Source organism: Maylandia zebra, linkage group LG11 (genome assembly GCF_041146795.1).
Source record: "Maylandia zebra isolate NMK-2024a linkage group LG11, Mzebra_GT3a, whole genome shotgun sequence".
In the NCBI taxonomy this organism is placed as follows: Eukaryota; Metazoa; Chordata; class Actinopteri; order Cichliformes; family Cichlidae; genus Maylandia; species Maylandia zebra.
The window spans coordinates 22543868-22561218 of record NC_135177.1 but is presented as its reverse complement, the minus strand read 5'-3'; the positions used below and the strand labels follow the sequence as shown (position 1 = coordinate 22561218).

General features: G+C 37.9%; 1 protein-coding gene across 3 annotated transcripts; it reads left to right on the top strand.

The window, feature by feature from the left end:
* Positions 1-4955: 4955 nt before the first annotated feature.
* Positions 4956-17201, top strand: ca14 (carbonic anhydrase XIV). 3 transcript variants are annotated; one of them, XM_004541234.3, is made up of 13 exons: positions 4956-5112; positions 5347-5370; positions 8664-8843; positions 9067-9212; positions 10626-10721; positions 10852-10918; positions 11266-11423; positions 12379-12505; positions 13336-13359; positions 13502-13586; positions 13763-13804; positions 14782-14835; positions 16391-17201. In XM_004541234.3, exons 1-13 carry the CDS (start codon positions 5043-5045, stop codon positions 16500-16502), a joined length of 1185 nt encoding a protein of 394 aa, XP_004541291.1. In that variant the 5' UTR covers positions 4956-5042; the 3' UTR covers positions 16503-17201. The 3 variants fall into 3 exon arrangements, with proteins under 3 accessions (XP_004541291.1, XP_012779271.1, XP_012779280.1); XM_012923817.3 differs by lacking the exon at positions 13763-13804 and having other exon boundaries at positions 4957-5112; XM_012923826.3 differs by lacking the exons at positions 13763-13804; positions 14782-14835 and having other exon boundaries at positions 4957-5112.
* Positions 17202-17351: the final 150 nt, after the last annotated feature.

The following is a 17351-nucleotide window of genomic DNA, read 5'->3' as shown; positions in this document are numbered from 1 at the left end:
CGTGGGCTCAGTCTTTCTGTTTTCACTAGTTTATTTATTTATTTTTGTGATTCGCTATTTTTCACCTAAATAAATGTCGATGTTTCCTTATTCGGCATCTTTGGAGCAGTTCCAAGATTGTAACGATCTTTCCAGTGTTGCAGGAAGAAGTGACGATAACATTTACTTTTGGGGTGTATTTTCTGCTCGTTAAGCCCAAAATATGTCACATGGATAGGGCTCCCCCTGGTGTTCACACCGAAGATCTTTATTTAATGACAGTTTTTATTGATCATTTTGACGCCATTCTCACATCAATCTCACACCAGTGAGAACCCACATCAGGCTTTCTCATAGTATTTGTACACACTGCTATTGGTTTTACACATACTTCACTGCTAAAGGTGATAGTCATTGTGTGATGTGTTTCTCATTTGAATGGCACAACTGATCAAATTGTTATTTTCCAGAAAGAAATACAGATCTCTCGCTTATGAAACAACGCTGTGAAGCATTGCATTAGTGTTTTCAATCAAATCACTTCTCAAGTTTTTAAAATATGCATGAAACAGCAAGGCCGTTAAATGCTGTCAGTGGTAGCAGTGAATATGCTCTTCAGTTGAAAGCAAATATAAACGCGGTCTCAGAAGAGGTTCAGTCGAAGCAGCTACAAACACATATTCTCAGTCTTGTGTCACACGTGCAGGTTATGACACTGTTATTACATGCAAGCATGAACTACACACATATGTAGTGTGACTTTGTCATACTATTCAGTAATTGTTTCTGTGTATATAGTATATTTTTGTCTTTGTTTATTTTCTGATGCACATAGTATCAGGACTGATTTACAACAAAAAAGGGATGATTTTTTAAAAATTGCAGTGACTAATATGATGTTACTCTTAGAAAAAACTAGAGGTGTCTAGGTTGATATGATGGGTTGCATTAAATTTTGTATTTTTCTATAAATTTGACAGCTTTTCCTGCTGATAAAGATACTACACCAAAATAGTTACCTAAAAGATAAACAGGAAAAGGTCCAGTTTTTTACTGTCTAATATAAAAATGTCAGTATAAAAAAGAGAAAATGTTCATCAATCTACGAAAACTTGTTCTTTTAAAGCTACAGGATAGTAGTTTACATTTCATACATTTACACATTTGTCATGAAGATAAACCAAGACCTGCTGTAGATACTGCACTTATTTATCTTATACTAAAAGATCTCAGGGATTAAATGTATAATTAAAGATGTTTACACTGACAGAAAGAGTAGTTTCACTCATCTGCCCCACTGAAGATCCAAGTGGGCTGTATGTGGCCCTCATTGTAAAAGGAGTTTGACATCCTTTGTTTAGACTGTTTTACTGACTTGCACAGATGAGACTGTGATATGAGATTTGGTGACAGTGACACTCCTGATGTGAGACTTACACCAACGTGATGAAGAAACACAGTAAAGTCAGAAAGACCCCAGATGAGAAATGGGAATTTTGTGTTCTGGTTTTTAAAAGATGTTTTTCTATTTAAAATTAGAATCCATGAGAGAACCACAAATAAATTACTTAACCTTGAAGTTAATGCTTGGAAATGGATCCAGGAGACCTCCGGGGGTTAAGTTTATTGACCATAACAAAGCAGTCATGTGGGCCTTGAGTGGTCTCTTCAAGTTTATTAGGGGCTTGTAACCAGATCGGCAGATATGGAAACACAGACAAGCCTTGAAACTTTTTTTTTTTAGTTCCAAAATGTGTATAACTTTAATATCTTTAAAAGTAAAGATCGCACTGGGATGCTTTTAGCTTGGTTATCTTTTCATGTGGGACATAGAGATAACTCTTTTATACATATATTTTCTTTGCAGTAACATTGAATCTGTTTCTGGTTTAAGAAATTTTACTGGTCATTTTTTTTCAAAGTAGCCAATCTACTCAAAGTGTGTCCACTGACATACTGGGTTGCTGTGGCATTTATGACGAAACAATAAACAAAAGTTTTCTTTACTTTTATCTGCACCTTACTGACTTTGGATGGAGTGCAGCAAAAATGTAGCCCTAATGTAGAGTAAAAACATTTTAGGCACAAAAAATGAAATGTGAACAATGTACTTGAAATTTTACAAAATTGCTTAAATGGAGAAAAGCAAAATGATACTCGTGAAACTATATGCATCAGAAAATAGACAAAGAAAATATGTAGAATCCATGAACATAGCAGCAGCCACTGTATGGTCCATTGCAGTCACACCACATACAGTCAGCAGCCACTTTATACTCATTAATGCAAATACCTAATCAACCAATCACAGGTCAGAAATTCAAATTCAGGCATGTAGACATGGTCAGTAGAGTGATCAAGTTCAAACCAAGCATCAAGAAGAAAGGGGAATAAAAGTGACACAGCTACTGGTCTAATTGTTTCGAATACTGCTGGCCTGCTGGCATTGGGAATGGTCTGAAATGAGAAAATATCAAGCGAGCAGCAGCTGGGTGAAAATATCTTGTTGATGTCAGAGGTCAGAGAAGAACGGCCAGAAGATTTTAAGCAGAACAGCAACAGTAAGTCAGTCAACCACTCGTTACAAACATGAGTGGTTGTGCAGGAGCGCATCTCTCAAATCATAACACATCTGACTTTGAAGCAGATCTGCTACAGCAACAGAAGAGCACAGTGGAGGCCACTCCTGTCTGCCAAGAACAGGAAACAGCTGTCGGTTATATATTGGACGAACATTTGAAAATCAATGGCCCCCAATGTCACCTGCACTGTGAATGACCTCCAAGATGTGACTGATAAAAGTACAAAGCAGAGTTGCATCAATTGCACCTCAATAACAAATATTGTTTGTAGTGAAGCACGAGTAAGTTATTTTAAAAAAGGGCATTATTATTATTATTTCATAACAAAAGTCAGAGTATCAGTTCCAAAGAACTGATAGTGTTGAGAGTAGATTGCATTCAAAGAGAGGCCTTGCAAACCAAAAAAAATCTGTAATTTTCCCATAATTTTGCTGCAGCAGGTGAAAGAACCAGTTTTTTCGTTGTTTGTAATTTAGTTTTGTAATGGATTTGTTGTTGATTCAGTTTGTGATAGGCATTCTTCTATGAAGAAATCATCGAACTTCATGTTTTTTCATGCTCAGAGAAACACTGTGCTACTGTTGCTATTCAAGTCAATCAAGAAGAAATTAATAGAAAACAATAAAACGCATAAATCTGACACCATATTGTTAATAAACTGCAGAGCCTTTAGAGGGTGACCTCCAGTCAAGTATTTGACTGTGGTTAAACCTCATATATGACATGCACATACATACCACACAGTCATGCATGCAGTCACATGTGAACAAAGTCACAAAGACAAGAAAACTGATCACACCTGCAGGCTTCTGACACACACAGTCACAGCTGAGGAAAAAGCAAAAGTGGACGACAACGCTTGACCGGAGTCAAAGAGGAAAGGAGGGAAGAGGATAAAAGAACGAGTGCGGAGTGCGAGGGTGGAGAGGCAGAGTCGTAGGATGGGAGAAGATGGAGGGGTGATGCAATAAAATCAGAACTGCACTTTTATTGACATTTTTGGGGGTTTTTGATAAACGAAACATAGAAGAAGGTTGACTAGCAATACTAGTATGAGAACCAGCGCTTGTTTGTCTTCTCAGCTTTCTGTTTTTCACTCATCCACATCTTCTGACTGTACTAAACACCTTTATTCTTTGCCTGTATGACCTCCTTTTTCTCCTTTCTTCTTCTTTTTAATTTTTTCTTGTCATCTATATTCTTGCCCAAGCAGCTCAACATCATTCATTTCATACAATGTGGTTTTACAGCTGATGTGGGATCATAAAGTTTGTGAACAATGGCATAGCTCTTGTCATTTTGCCTCCTATAGATCATCACAACATCACTAACCCTGTAATGCCATGAAATTTAGCATGGGGAAAAAAAGTTTTGTTAAACACGTTTTTGACAGATTTCTAAAATATTTGTGGTTTCTTGTTTTTATCCTAGTACATCTGGGGGTGGTGGTAGTTTACAATTAGGTCTTACTTTGATATTTTGGGCTTTGAATCTTATTCTTTTTGGTCATTTTTGGACTTTATCTCGTACAATTTGTATATTTTTCATCTGTATTTTCACAGTGTGTATTTGTGTCTGTGGAAACACTGTTGATTGTCCTGCATTAGGCAGGGTATTTTTGCAAAAGAGAGTCACGCTATAACAGATAAATAAAAGTTTCATCATAGAAAGGAAATATTGGTATTATTGACACTATTGATTAAAGTTCAGTAACTAAATGCATCAGAATCTTTACAAGTTTCAGTAGCAAGATCAGTTTAATGTTTGATTAGATGTGCTAAGTAGAAACGTGATTATCAGGCCTCTGGTGAATTTTACATGTTCAAATCAGCTGTTCAAAGAGTTTTCATCTTGCCTAATGACACCAGAGGAAGTTCTTCTGCATCAACAAGGAACTCCACAGACCTGCGTGTTCAGCTAACTGTTGATTCTAAATTGCCTCTGTATGTGACGTAGAATAAAATACTAGTTCATACACAAGCGTGCATGCAGAAGGTGTGGTTAAATGACTCAAATTCAACTCACAGAAGTTCTTCCTACCAAAAAAACTTATGTTTAAAACAGCAGACATCTTTTTTTCCTTCACATATTTCCATTTCTCCTCTTCCCTAATCAGTTAGGTCTTTCATTCTTTTATTTTTAACCCAATTTCCTCCATCCTGTCTTTTTGTCTTTTTCCGCCTCCAACTCTGAATGAATTCTCACTAACTGATCCCTAAACCGGGCCTTGTCTCGCCCCTGATTTTCTCGTTTTGTCTTCTTTCATACTTTCTGTTCATCTCTCTCTTGCTGAGACCAGTGCACTGTGTGCCTGAGTGGATTCAGCATGTGACATCAACACTCTGGCTGTTAAACAGAGCTGTGGCAGGTGGGATTGCTGGAGCCCGTCACTTTCTCTCCTCTCTTTCTCACTCTCTCTCTTGCTCGTTCCTCATCTCTCAGTCTGCTCTTATTCACTGTGTATGGGCAAAGCGGGATAACATGGACACTTTGGGTCTTTTTATGCTGCTAATACTTCTGTTTTTCCAGTGGATGCCTGCCCTTGCTGCTGGTAAGGTGAAAATTAACATAATAACGGGCATCATGTGAGATTTTTGGCTTTGATTCTGGTATTTGATGGTTTGGGTTTTCCAGTTTGAGCCTTAGTAGAAGAAAAGTAGTAATTTCCTGATCTATCTTTTATCCTCTGCCTTTTCTTTTTTCAAAGTGAATTTTTAAATTTGGTTTAACCAAAACAGAAATTTCAGGAATTTTTTCTCTTTTGTTTGTTTTTGTTTTTTTTCAGAGGAAATCACCTGGACTTACTCTGGTAAGTTCAAGTTCCCAATGTAGCTCATTAAAAAACAGATTATTTTATTGAGTGATAGTTAGCACAACATTGTCTAGATTTATGGTTAGAGTATGTTAGATATCTGGGGCAATTGTTTTTTGTTTGTTTTTTGTTGTTTTTTTAGCACTTTAAAAATAAGGAGCAAAGTCCTGAAGTCAATTTTGTAATGACCTGAAAACAAATAGAGACATTTCGTACAGTTTAATGTGTAATCCATTACGCAATCTAATCTGATGACATCAAAGACTTGCACAAGTTTCGCATGAAACAACTAAGCAGGGTTTTCACCTGCTTGGCTGCACATGTTAAATCTGGATCTCTAAAATGTTAAAATTCTGGTAAAAGCTTCTGTAACTGGGGTAGGATTTAGGTCTTCCCCTCCCATATCTTCCACCCTTTCTCCCTCTGTTTTTCCCCTTCTCTGTATTAGTTACAGTTCAGCAAACTGGCATGAGGGCAGCAGCCACACAGAGATGATGAAGGGGTGGGTGGAGGCCGGTTGAAAGGAAGAAAGCTAGAAAAAGCCTGAGAGAGAGGCTGACTGGGAGAGAGGCAGGTGCACGAAGATGAGTGTGTTGGACAGAGCAAGGGAGATGGGACGGAATGAAGCTAAAGCAAAGCAAATCGCACAGTGTATTGTTGCAGCGCACAATATCCTATGTGTTTATTGTGTTGTTGAGGCACACTGGCTGCCTATGCTGCAGACAAAGACATTGTGGGAATGAATGGGGTGCACAGATTAGCACCCTTTGCATGTATTCAGGAGAGCAGCACTGATATACAGTACATGCAGAATACACAGCAAACTTTAGAGTCTGTACCAGGAGGCAGATAGTGTATATACATGTGTGTCTAGGTCTTATTATACTGGATATAGAGGCAGACGACTGTAAGATTGTGTTGCAGTACATACGGTGTGTTTACTAATGCAGAAAATCAGTTTTTATTAAGCACAAGGTTGTGAAGTGGAGAATCACTTGATGTCAGAGATTTGTCTTCACAGGAGTTTAGAGACAATTAAGGGAAAGTCGGTGATCTCCTCATCACCCTCTCAATGTGTCTTTGTTTTTAGCTGCATTCAGGCCGGTTGTAGCATGCTTTGAGAGGTAGGGTGGGTGCATGGGGGTCATAATTTTCGCCTCCAGTCACCATGGAGACCTCCATGACAACCAGTTAGGGGGCTGCAAGACTTTGAAGTTCTTTGCTGTGAAGAGTAGCTAGTGAGGGGCAGTGGGCATTTGGCAGATTAGAGAGGGCAAGGTGGGGGTTACATGGAGACATGGAGAAAGCAGTGGGAGTGGACATGTGGTATGCGTTTACATAATTAATGTCAAGTCCCCTCCTCAATTCCTCAATTTCTGTGTGTTTGAGTGTAAACAAAGCCTTCTGAATTTACTGTGTCTATGCAGAGGAAGTGTTGGTTTTGCAGAGGTATAATGTGCTTTTAAACACAGAATCAGTGAACCTACAGCTGCAAATAACATGACAGACCTTGCATTTTTGTGTGTAAAAGGTGTCAGTGGTGTGCCTGTTTTCTAAAGCATTCCTCGCTTTGCAATTGAAATTCAGGTTCTTTGACTCACATGTCGCTCTTTCTCTTTCCTCTTTTCTAAGTTTCTTTTATCGTGCAATAGAATAGACCAGTCTCTTTTTAATTCAGTGAACCCAGGCCTCAACTACCCTCCTCTCCCTCAGTTTCTTTCTCAGCGTATCTCTGTCCATCTTTCCATTAAATTCTTTAAAAATAATTAATCTTAATACTCTTTAATCTTTTATACATTAACAGATATTACATATTAGATATTATGTGAGCAGGGGACCAACATTTCATAGTAATTTCCTATGGAAGCCAGCAAAAATATCTGAATCTTGTACAGGTTATTATATACTTTGTTTTTCATGCTCATCAGGTTATAATTATATAAAATACTGACACTGTCATTCAATAATCAAGTCAGTAATTATCAGTGCCACAACAATGGTTTTTCCAGAATTTACCATCATCTGCGTTAACCATCCAAAATTAAGCATCACATTTTATAAAAAAAAAAGAAGCAATTTTAATGGGTTTTTTTACATAGCTGTAGGAATTTACTCATAGTACAAATATAGTATTTATGTTTTTTAAAAAGCACTGTATTTTATGAAAAAATGGACTCTCATCAACAATCATAATGCACTTTGTTAAATTAGAAGTAATTTTATAATCTTATCTATCATTGCACATCTATTGTACATGGTTTATTTGTTTATTTATGCTTTGTGTCTCTTTGACCACAGATATCTGCATTAACTAGCTGTTTAGTAGCAAATATCATCAACACATATCATTAGTAATCAGAAAACACATATTACTGCTTTTGTGTTTTTTAATGTTGATATTTTAAATCTACTAAGTAATAAACAGAGTAGCCCCTCAGTAACCTTTGTATTAATATGTTTTGATCAATTTGAGCCTTACGAGGCACCAGCATCACTAGAATAACATTATTTATGCTACAAGAACCAACACTAACACTAAGAAACACACACAAAGCAAAGGTCTAAGAGTCCAAAAAACTAAAAACAAGTCTTTCCAACTCCTCACTCATTCCTCATTCAATATGCGATCATGCCCACACTGATTTATGAGGAGTCTGACAAGTAAGAGCCCAACATGGTTAATGTGGTCATGCAAAATATGAAAAAAGACACTGCGCTACTATTATTTGTGTTAATTAAACAACTACGTAATGTTAAACGAGTGACAAATAAATATATTAGGACAAATAAATATTACCAGACATTCAAAGTTGGGTTAGAATATATCCCCTCAGGTGACAACCAACGTTGATTAAGCAGTTGATCCACTGCTCTGGTTAATAAAAATTAATGCGGTGCTGATTTCTTTGATTCATTGCTTAGATCCATTTCCCTGCATGTTTGTATTTTTTCCAGCCTTTTTTTTAAAAAAAAAAATGTGTTTGACAGTAGAGTTAATTCAATACAGTAGAAATAGAAATGTTTCTCTGAACAAACAGTTTTCAGTTATTTAGACTGTTTTAACAAAACTGGTTCAGGATTGTCCTGCACTGTCAGCAGTGGTGGCTTTTATCAAAGGCACATAAATATTTGGATGTGTGCATGTTTTTGCCACGAGCCTGTGAACCTAAAGAGCACATAGAGGAATAATTGTTCTGCATAATTAGAGATACATCAATAGAAGCTTTTCACTGAGCCAGTGAGCTGTGTGATTGAATGACATCAGTGTAACGGTCTTTCCTCTGTCAAAGGCTTAGTCGGCCAGAGTGAGTGGTCAGAGTATTTCCCGGATTGTGGTGGTACCTCACAGTCTCCAGTTGATGTGATGACCACGCAGGCTAAATACAACCCCAGTTTGATCCCTGTGACTCCGCTGGGCTACAGCCAGCACGGCAACCAACCCTTCACTATGTACAATAACGGACACACAGGTAACTTTGGCAGCCAGCTCATTTCCCGTTCCAGTTTTACGGTCTGCCTGTTTATACTGGAGTCAGATGTGGTCAGCAAACTTTTATAGCTCATTAATTACTTTAGGAGATTAATAAGAGATGACTTGCAACTTTCCATTTTTATATCCACTTTTAAAATTATAGATTCTCATTATACACTTTCCTAGAAACAAGTCACCAGTGTTGTTTATTTCTCCATCAGTGGTGATTGAACTGCCAGAATGGATGGGACTCGGGGGGCTGCCGTGGTTCTTTACAGCCATACAAATGCACCTCCACTGGGGCAATGACGGCCCAAGTCCCGGAGGCAGTGAACACACCATTAACGGACTGAGTGCAGATGCAGAGGTACATTTAAACACATCTGACTGTTAACTACCAGTAACCACACACATACAGTTAAAGTAAATATGAAACTCACCCACAATACATGATGCGTCACTTAACATAGCATGGACTAAACAGATTTGTAATATAAAAATTAATAATAATAAATAAATGAATAAATAAACAACAAGGACCAGTATAAAGATGTTTATTCATTCATTTATAAATATAAAGACAAATATTTTTATAAATATAAAAGTTTTTTTCAGCTGATTTAACATGTATGTAAGACACACTTGTGTAAAAAGGTTTTCTTGGAATCTGCCATTACATGTGTGACATACACAATTAAGCAATGTGCATGTCACACCAAATTCTGTGGCAGCATGACGGCAGGCAGATTTCTTGGTTACAAATATGTGACTACACACAATATGTATCAACAATTACAGCAGTAAATGTGTGAATTTGCAGATGGAAATAGTCACAAAGAAATTCATCGCTTCCTCTCGCGTGCATAAAACTATGTAAAACGGCTGTGCTACAACTATTATTTTTTAATTAAGTAATGGTCAAAAAGACAGACAAAGATTGATAGAAAAACACTTTGAGAATTAGCAGTCAATTCAGTTATTTTTCTATCAAAAGTGAAAAAAACCCAACTCTCTTTTTAAAAATGTATCTATTTATCTTTGGCACATGCAGTAAATGCAGTAAGCATTTAACTAAAAATTGACACAATTAAATGAGAGACTTTTTATATTCTCTGATAAACTATTTTTGATTGTGTTTTTCATTTTTTAGTGATGATTGAGATTATATAAATATTTGTTTAAATATAACATATTAATAACAAATATATAATATACCCTTCTATAAAGATAAATGTTATTTTAACAAATACAATTATTTATTTTTGGAATTGCATCGGTATATTTAAAGATCTTCTTATATTTTATATTTAAATCTTTGTGTCACTTTTTTGTTGATTTAATTTTGGTTTACTGTGATAATGAAACAGCCCACTGACGAGAAGCTAAGGGGGGAAATGACATCCAAGAAACATTTGTGTTGATTTAATGTTAATTAAAAAAATAAAATACAGAATTTAAAAGAGGGAACGACACGAGTAGGTGACCGAATAAAATTTGGAAAGAGTGAACAAGGTAGAAGAAAGAAGGTAAAAGAGTGGAGTAAGGATGAAGGTGAGCTGAATATAGATACACCTTTAAGAAAAGGACAATTATCATTTTTTTAAAATGAACTTGGCATTTGGGCTTTTACAGCATAATGAGACATTTCAGTGCTTTTCAGGACTGAGTTTGCATCCAGCTTTTTCTGTCTGTCAGTTTTAAACCCAAGCCTCTCTTTGCCCCCTTCTTCCTTGTCAGAGTGAATTTTTAAAAATACTGCATGTCCTCCTACTCCCTCCAGCTCCATGTGGTGCACTACAACTCTGAGCTCTACCCAAACATGTCTGCAGCGATGACCCAGAAAGACGGTTTGGCTGTTTTAGGAATTCTCATTGTGGTAATGAAACAATTTTGTCACACAGCAGCTATCCATATAATCATAAAAAAGTAAAAGGTGTAAATCTTACACTCATTAGCTGGAATATTTTTGAGCATTTTAGTGATCATTTAAGCCCGACTTTTCCCAGACAGGTGAGGAGACAAACCCAGCGTTTAACAACATCCTCAACTATCTGAGTCGCATCAGGCACGCAGGTAAGTCTTCTTCCACTTCCACTTTATTCCTAAAGCACTTTAAAACAAGAAAACAGCTAACCAAAGGGCTTTACAAAAAATACGAGAACAAAAATAAAACAATAAATCAGCTATAAGTGAATACATAGGAGCTGAAGAACATTAGAAATAGTACAGGTGCATACAAAGGGTAAAAGTTTAAGAGAGAAACTCACACTGGGTCAAAGCCAAGGAGAAAAGGTGTGTTTTTAAAAACAGCGAGAGATGGAGCCTGCCTGGCCTCCAGCTATAGCTCATTCCACATTTTAGGAGCAAAAGCTGCAAAAGGGTATTTACACATTTCTTCTTCTCCTTTCATCCATAATCAGACCAGAAAGCGTTCATCCCAGCCTTTGACGTGCAGTCTTTGCTTCCTGAGGATCTTGGGCGATACTATCGATACAACGGCTCCCTGACAACACCGCCGTGCCACCAGAGTGTTATCTGGACCCTTTTCCATAAAAGGGTTCAAATCTCAGTAGCCCAGGTCTGCACATCTAAAATCTCTAATCTCTAAACAGTGCAAAAAGAGAACAAACATGCCTCATTTTTTGCTCAGCTAGTTATGTTTTTCCTCACTAATATGAAACAGGTCGATTGAGCATATTGAGTACAACATTAATCCTATTTTTATTTTAAAATCAAAGTGAAATGTATTATTTTTTCATGGGGCGACCGTGGCTCAGGGGGTTGGGAAGCGTATCTGTAACCGGAAGGTCACCGGTTCGATCCCTGGGCTCTCTGTCCTGGTCGTTGTGTCCTTGGGCAAGACACTTTACCCTACTGGTGTTGGCCAGAGGGGCCGATGGCGCGATATGGCAGCCTCGCTTCTGTCAGTCTGCCCCAGAGCAGCTGTGGCTACAACTGTAGCTTGCCTCCACCAGTGTGTGAATGAATAGTGGCATTGTAAAGCGCTTTGGGTGCCTTGAAAAGCGCTATATAAAATCCAATCCATTATTTATTTATTTTTTTTTATCATGATAAATATATGTAAAAACATATCTCACAGAACTTATTATCCCTTTAAGATAACAAAACATTATCTTACCAACAACATATTTACCTGTTTAGACATGTTATGGCTTCCTGTGGATGTGATGAGTGCATCCTGCAGCTGTGCAATGCTCATTGGTTGTATCTGCCTCTGATGAGAACATCAACCCAGCATGTCCCAGGCAGACATATCAGCACTAAATACTGGCCGAGGAGCTGCCTGCATATGGTCCAGAAAATCCTGTCCTACTCCAGCAGTGTTATATTTTCTTTATTTGTAACAGAAAGTGTAAACTTGGAATGTTTTTGTGACTTTGACTTAACTTTCAGCACTACACTATAACTGACAGCTTTTATTCTACCAGAAGGATATAAACTTGCTTTCCGCGTGCCTCAGTGTAGAACTCAGTGTAACTGCTCTTCTTCTCCTTTTTATCTCTCCACTCCAGCTGCTGAAGTTGGAGAAAATCCTTTACTCCAGTAAAGCTGAAGAACCAGACAGGATGCTGCTGCAGGACAACTACCGTGCAACACAGCCACTCAACCACAGAGTCATCTTCACCTCCTTTTCTGCAGGTCAGACAGAGTAACTACAACCAGATAATTAAAAGAGACATGAAATTCTCTCTTTCATGTTGCTGTGGTGCACAGGAAGTCACATATTTGCATATGAGCACTTAGAAAAATGGTACTTGGTTAGAATATTAGCAGAATATTCTTTTTAGCCTTTCAGACTGAAGAAATGCAGATTTGGGACAGGTCGCAGCCAGTCTGCTTTGAAGTGTTACCCCACTTTAGCCCTTCAACACTGAGTGATTGTAATGCCAATCTGCTGCTCGTGATACAAAGAACAATGAGTACAATAAAGTCAGTGGGTGACCATGTAGAGCAAAGCAAGCAATTAGTACAATGTATTTAAAGCGTGAAAAGTGAGGAGAAATGTGGGAATACTAATGATTGCCGGTGATTTTGTTTGAGAGACAATAACCTTAGGATGGCATGATTAAAGAGAAAAAGAGAGAGAATAAGGGGAAGTGATGGAAAAGGAAAAAGTGTTTCTTTGCAAGCTTATTGGAGAAAAGGATTTTTTAGAAACTGAACACTGTCTCCATTGTAATCGCAAGAGAAGAGGGAAGAGGAAAAAGAGACAGAGAGAGAAGTGAAAGAGAGAGACAGAGTGGCAGACAAAAACAAAGGAGAAAGAATTTGTGTAAAATGCTCATTGTAATGAGTGGCTGAACTGGAAAGCCTGTGATATCAGCACTCTTGAAAAGGCAGCAAGACTGAGTGGACATAACATTTCACAACACTACGAGTTGAACAGCAGATACTGTCAAGATAAACCGATTGGTTGCTCCGTGTGAGACGAAAAATAACAAAATGATTATTTATTCTGTATTTTGTAGAATCGGGGAAGGAGCTCTCGTCTGGTAAGACTAGCAGTTATTTCCATGCATATCTTTGCTGTCACTTTTTGTAGAATTGCTTTTTTAATTCGCTGAATTGCTTTATTTCTGTATTTCTGTTCACTTTTTATTGCTTTCCTGTTTGTCTCTGTGGTCATCCCTGCAGGAGAAGTAACAGCCATAGTGATAGGAGTGATGTGTGGCTGTGTAGGCCTGGCGGTTATCGTTCGCTTCATCGTGAAGACAATACGGTAAAAGGTTTTTACTGCATTGCTTCGTGATTTCCATAGTCTCGTTGCTGTTTTTTCTTTCCACTCTTTCAAAAGCACATTGTGGTCTTTCTGTTTTTCTTTTTGGTTTCACTTTACTGTTTACCTGTAGAAACTTTGGGGGGGATCGCCTCACTCCAACTCCTTTCTCTTGGCAGATTTTTTAAACTCCTCCAATTTGAAGCAGTCGTGGTAAACAGGTGCTTTACCTGACCTGAATACTGACAGAGCTTTTGGATAGCACTGACTGTGTCGGGCGTCCTCAGCGCAGATCTTGGATCGGCTTATAGACATATTCATTCTGTTTTCGATCCCTGTGAATGAAAACAATGGTGATCTCATAGTAATCTACATATAAATCATTAATTACAGTATGCTGACAAGCAGACATAAATTAGAGTCCAACGAATACACTGGCATGGACAAAACTGTGGATATATTTTGATTTAGTTACAATATCAGATGGTTTTAACTTAAATATGATCATTTTTACCATTACCAGTGTTGGTTGGGCTGTAATAGAAATGTAAAGAAAGAAATGAAAAGATAAAATTAGCACTAAGATCAGTGCTGGGAATAATCCGATCCTTTGACCTCTGCTGCAATAACATGCCTATTTCATAATTCGCTGCCTTCTCTCATGATTACCACTGATTAATGAAAGTATGAGCTCTTCCCATGCCCGAGCGATTTAACTCTTTTCCCCTTGGATGCCTACTATGTGTAAACACTGTCTCTCTTTTTTGTGCTGAACAGTTTCTGTCATATTTGAGGGCTTTCTTCCAGGATGACTGGGTGTTTGTGTCGGCGGTGGTGGTGGTGGTGGTGGGGGGGGGGTGTATATAAATAATATGCACTCAGGTGTCAAACCTCATCAACGATGGTACAGCGGAAGTCGTCAAATGTTGTCTTCATGGGGGAAAGAGCTAACATCTTCACTGCTTTCTTCAGCGCTTCTCAAAATGGATTATTAGATCCCTCGAGGAGTTTGGGAAACCATCAGCTTTCATTTTGTTAATCTGCTTTAAACTTTACATTAAAATCTCATCTCCGGTCCCTCAGACTAACGAGAGCACAGTGGGAAGAAAACACTTGCATACAGCCTCTTTGAAATGTTAACTCTCTGTTTTGTTCTTCTGTTCCTGTCATGTGATTCCATCTTTTGATCTTGTGACAGCTCTACCTCTAGCTGGGATGTCCTGCACAATAACCGGCCTGCTCCCATGCCAAGGTCACTGTTCAAAATTATGACCCCTGACCTCAAAACTTTCATTTCAACCTCTCAGACGTAGTTTATTCTTTTTTTAACCACCTATTCACAATAACTTATCCTCATGAGTTAGACATTCTTAGAGTACCTACTAAAGACTGTGAGACATTTTAACTTCCAAGAAAGCCTCCAGAGTACAGTTAGAATTTCTTAAACATCTGTCATTAGTAAGAAGAGTAGTCCTTAATCCTAAAGTTTTAGGTGTTAGAGTTCTGTCCTCTGTCTTCTAATGTACTCAGTGCTCACTGGATACATACGTGACTGTGTTGGACTGTCTCTTAAACTGTAAATTTACATGGGAAGGAATAATAATATCTGTCTCTACTGGCTAAAGTTTAGTTGATTTAAAGTGGCAACAGGAAACTTTTCATCATTCGCTGCTCTTGCGAATAGCTGATAGCTTTCCATTTTTAAATACTCTTGTGTTTTAAACCAGTGTAACAACGTGAGAACACAAGGATCCACTAGAGTCTGAATGGCACATCAAGGCTTTCTGGGGACACAACCTCTGATTTCTTCTAAATGCACTGACATTTCTGCACAGAAGCTATAAGGGGGCCGACTGTGCATGTTTTTCTAGGCTGGACCAGATTTTTCTCTGCATTATGGTAGGCTCCTTACCTTACGATATAAATCGCCATGAGGCAACTACTGTTGTGATCTGATACTTTATAAATAAACCTGAACTGAACTGAAATGCATTTTACTGAAAGGTGTTAATAGTATTTTGTCAGCCCCAGCAACCTGCTTCAGTAACCTGACACAGCTTCTGTGTTGGATTGCATTAGATCACATGTTTAATGTTTCCCAAACAGAGTAAAGCTGGAAGGAAATGAAAAAAAAAAGACAATACATTTTTATACCATAACTTTTCAACTCTATGAATGCGTTTTATAGTATTACATGGCAGTTGATATGACATGACCAACCTGAAAGACAGGATATATATCCACAGATTCTTAAAGCTTCTGTTACGACATCTGAATGAACTGCCAGGACATTTATATGAATGGGGGCTTGTTTACTCCACCTCTTTCCCTATGACAGCTGCAATAGGCTCCAGCTCCTTCCTGTGACCCTGAACTCAAGTGGAAAAAATGGATAAGGATAGAAGGATATTTATATACATTTAAAGCAAAATGTCATTAGTATATCCAAAATATGTGATGAAAAAAATGTACTCTTGCTGTACTGAAACATGACAGTGACACAGTAAATCCAGTGGGCATCCTTTGTTACATGTCCCCCTCTGCTAGTTTATTTTCTCTTGACTCTACTAATTTATCCCCTGCCCTCATAGGTTCCTAAAACACCCGTGTTTGATCATTTTTAGTTTTCTTTTTTTGTTTTTTAATCATATAATGGAGCCTTACCGGGGCTGAGCTGTATTTTTGGACAAGGAGCGACCTCTTCTGGATAAACTACACTGACATTTAAAAAAAAAAAAAACTGTCTGAGAAGTTTTGAAGTATGTGCGATTAATCGGTGGGGATAACTCTTCGCTTTGACGTTTCAGGACAAAGGATTCAGAGAAGGAAAAAGAGGAAAAAGAAGACATGGCTATGAACTCGACTTCAGAAGCAGAAAAGAAAGAAGAGTCCTTGCTGTCACCTCAGAGTGTGCCCTAGCTCACAGCAACATCAAACACTGTCCCTCTCATCAGTGAGTTTATTGCTGATCCACATCTCCTCAGGGGAGAGGAAGCAACATGTTTTTACTTTATCATTTACAAAACGCTAAAAGAAGAAGGAGCAGCTTATGAAAAAAGCGAAGGGACTTGGACACAGGAGAAGCCACCTGCTGCCCGGACCATTTCTGTCTGGCGTATGACATTTCCTCAGTTTGCACAGGGAGCAGTTGGTGTAAATATGCAGTTTTGCTGGGGTTTTTTTCAGGTATGGCTCATGCATGGCTGGAATATATGACCGACTCATGTAAATACTTTGGGGGATAAACATTCTGTTGTTTTTATCACAGTGGGGCGGTATTTTATCTGTTCACTTTGTTCTTTGAACTGTAAGCACACGTCACTTGGCACATTAATAATCCTAATTAAAATTATTTTATTTTTCACTAAAACCTAAGAATTGAAGAAAATTTGATAACAATGCACACGAGAGTTGAAGCAGGTTTTATTTGTATAAAATACACGATATCGGAACATTTCTGGCTCTGAACTGAAATCAGCAGATTTTGTTGTAAATCAGTTTTATTTATGTGCATTTAGTTATTCCATCGAGGGTTTGGGTGCTATACGTCCTCTTTATGTGTTTGTTTTCAGCTAACTTGTCAACATGGACACCACATTAAAACACCTGAATGTCAAACTTGCCGATTCTTGATTACATATGACCGCGTGTTAATATCTGGCTCACAAAGTGGTTTTGCATGATTGCATGTGATCAAGTAAGAAGTGTTGAGAGCTGTGGAAGTTTGAGGATGCTGCTTGACATAAAGTTTTCCCTATTCATTCACCT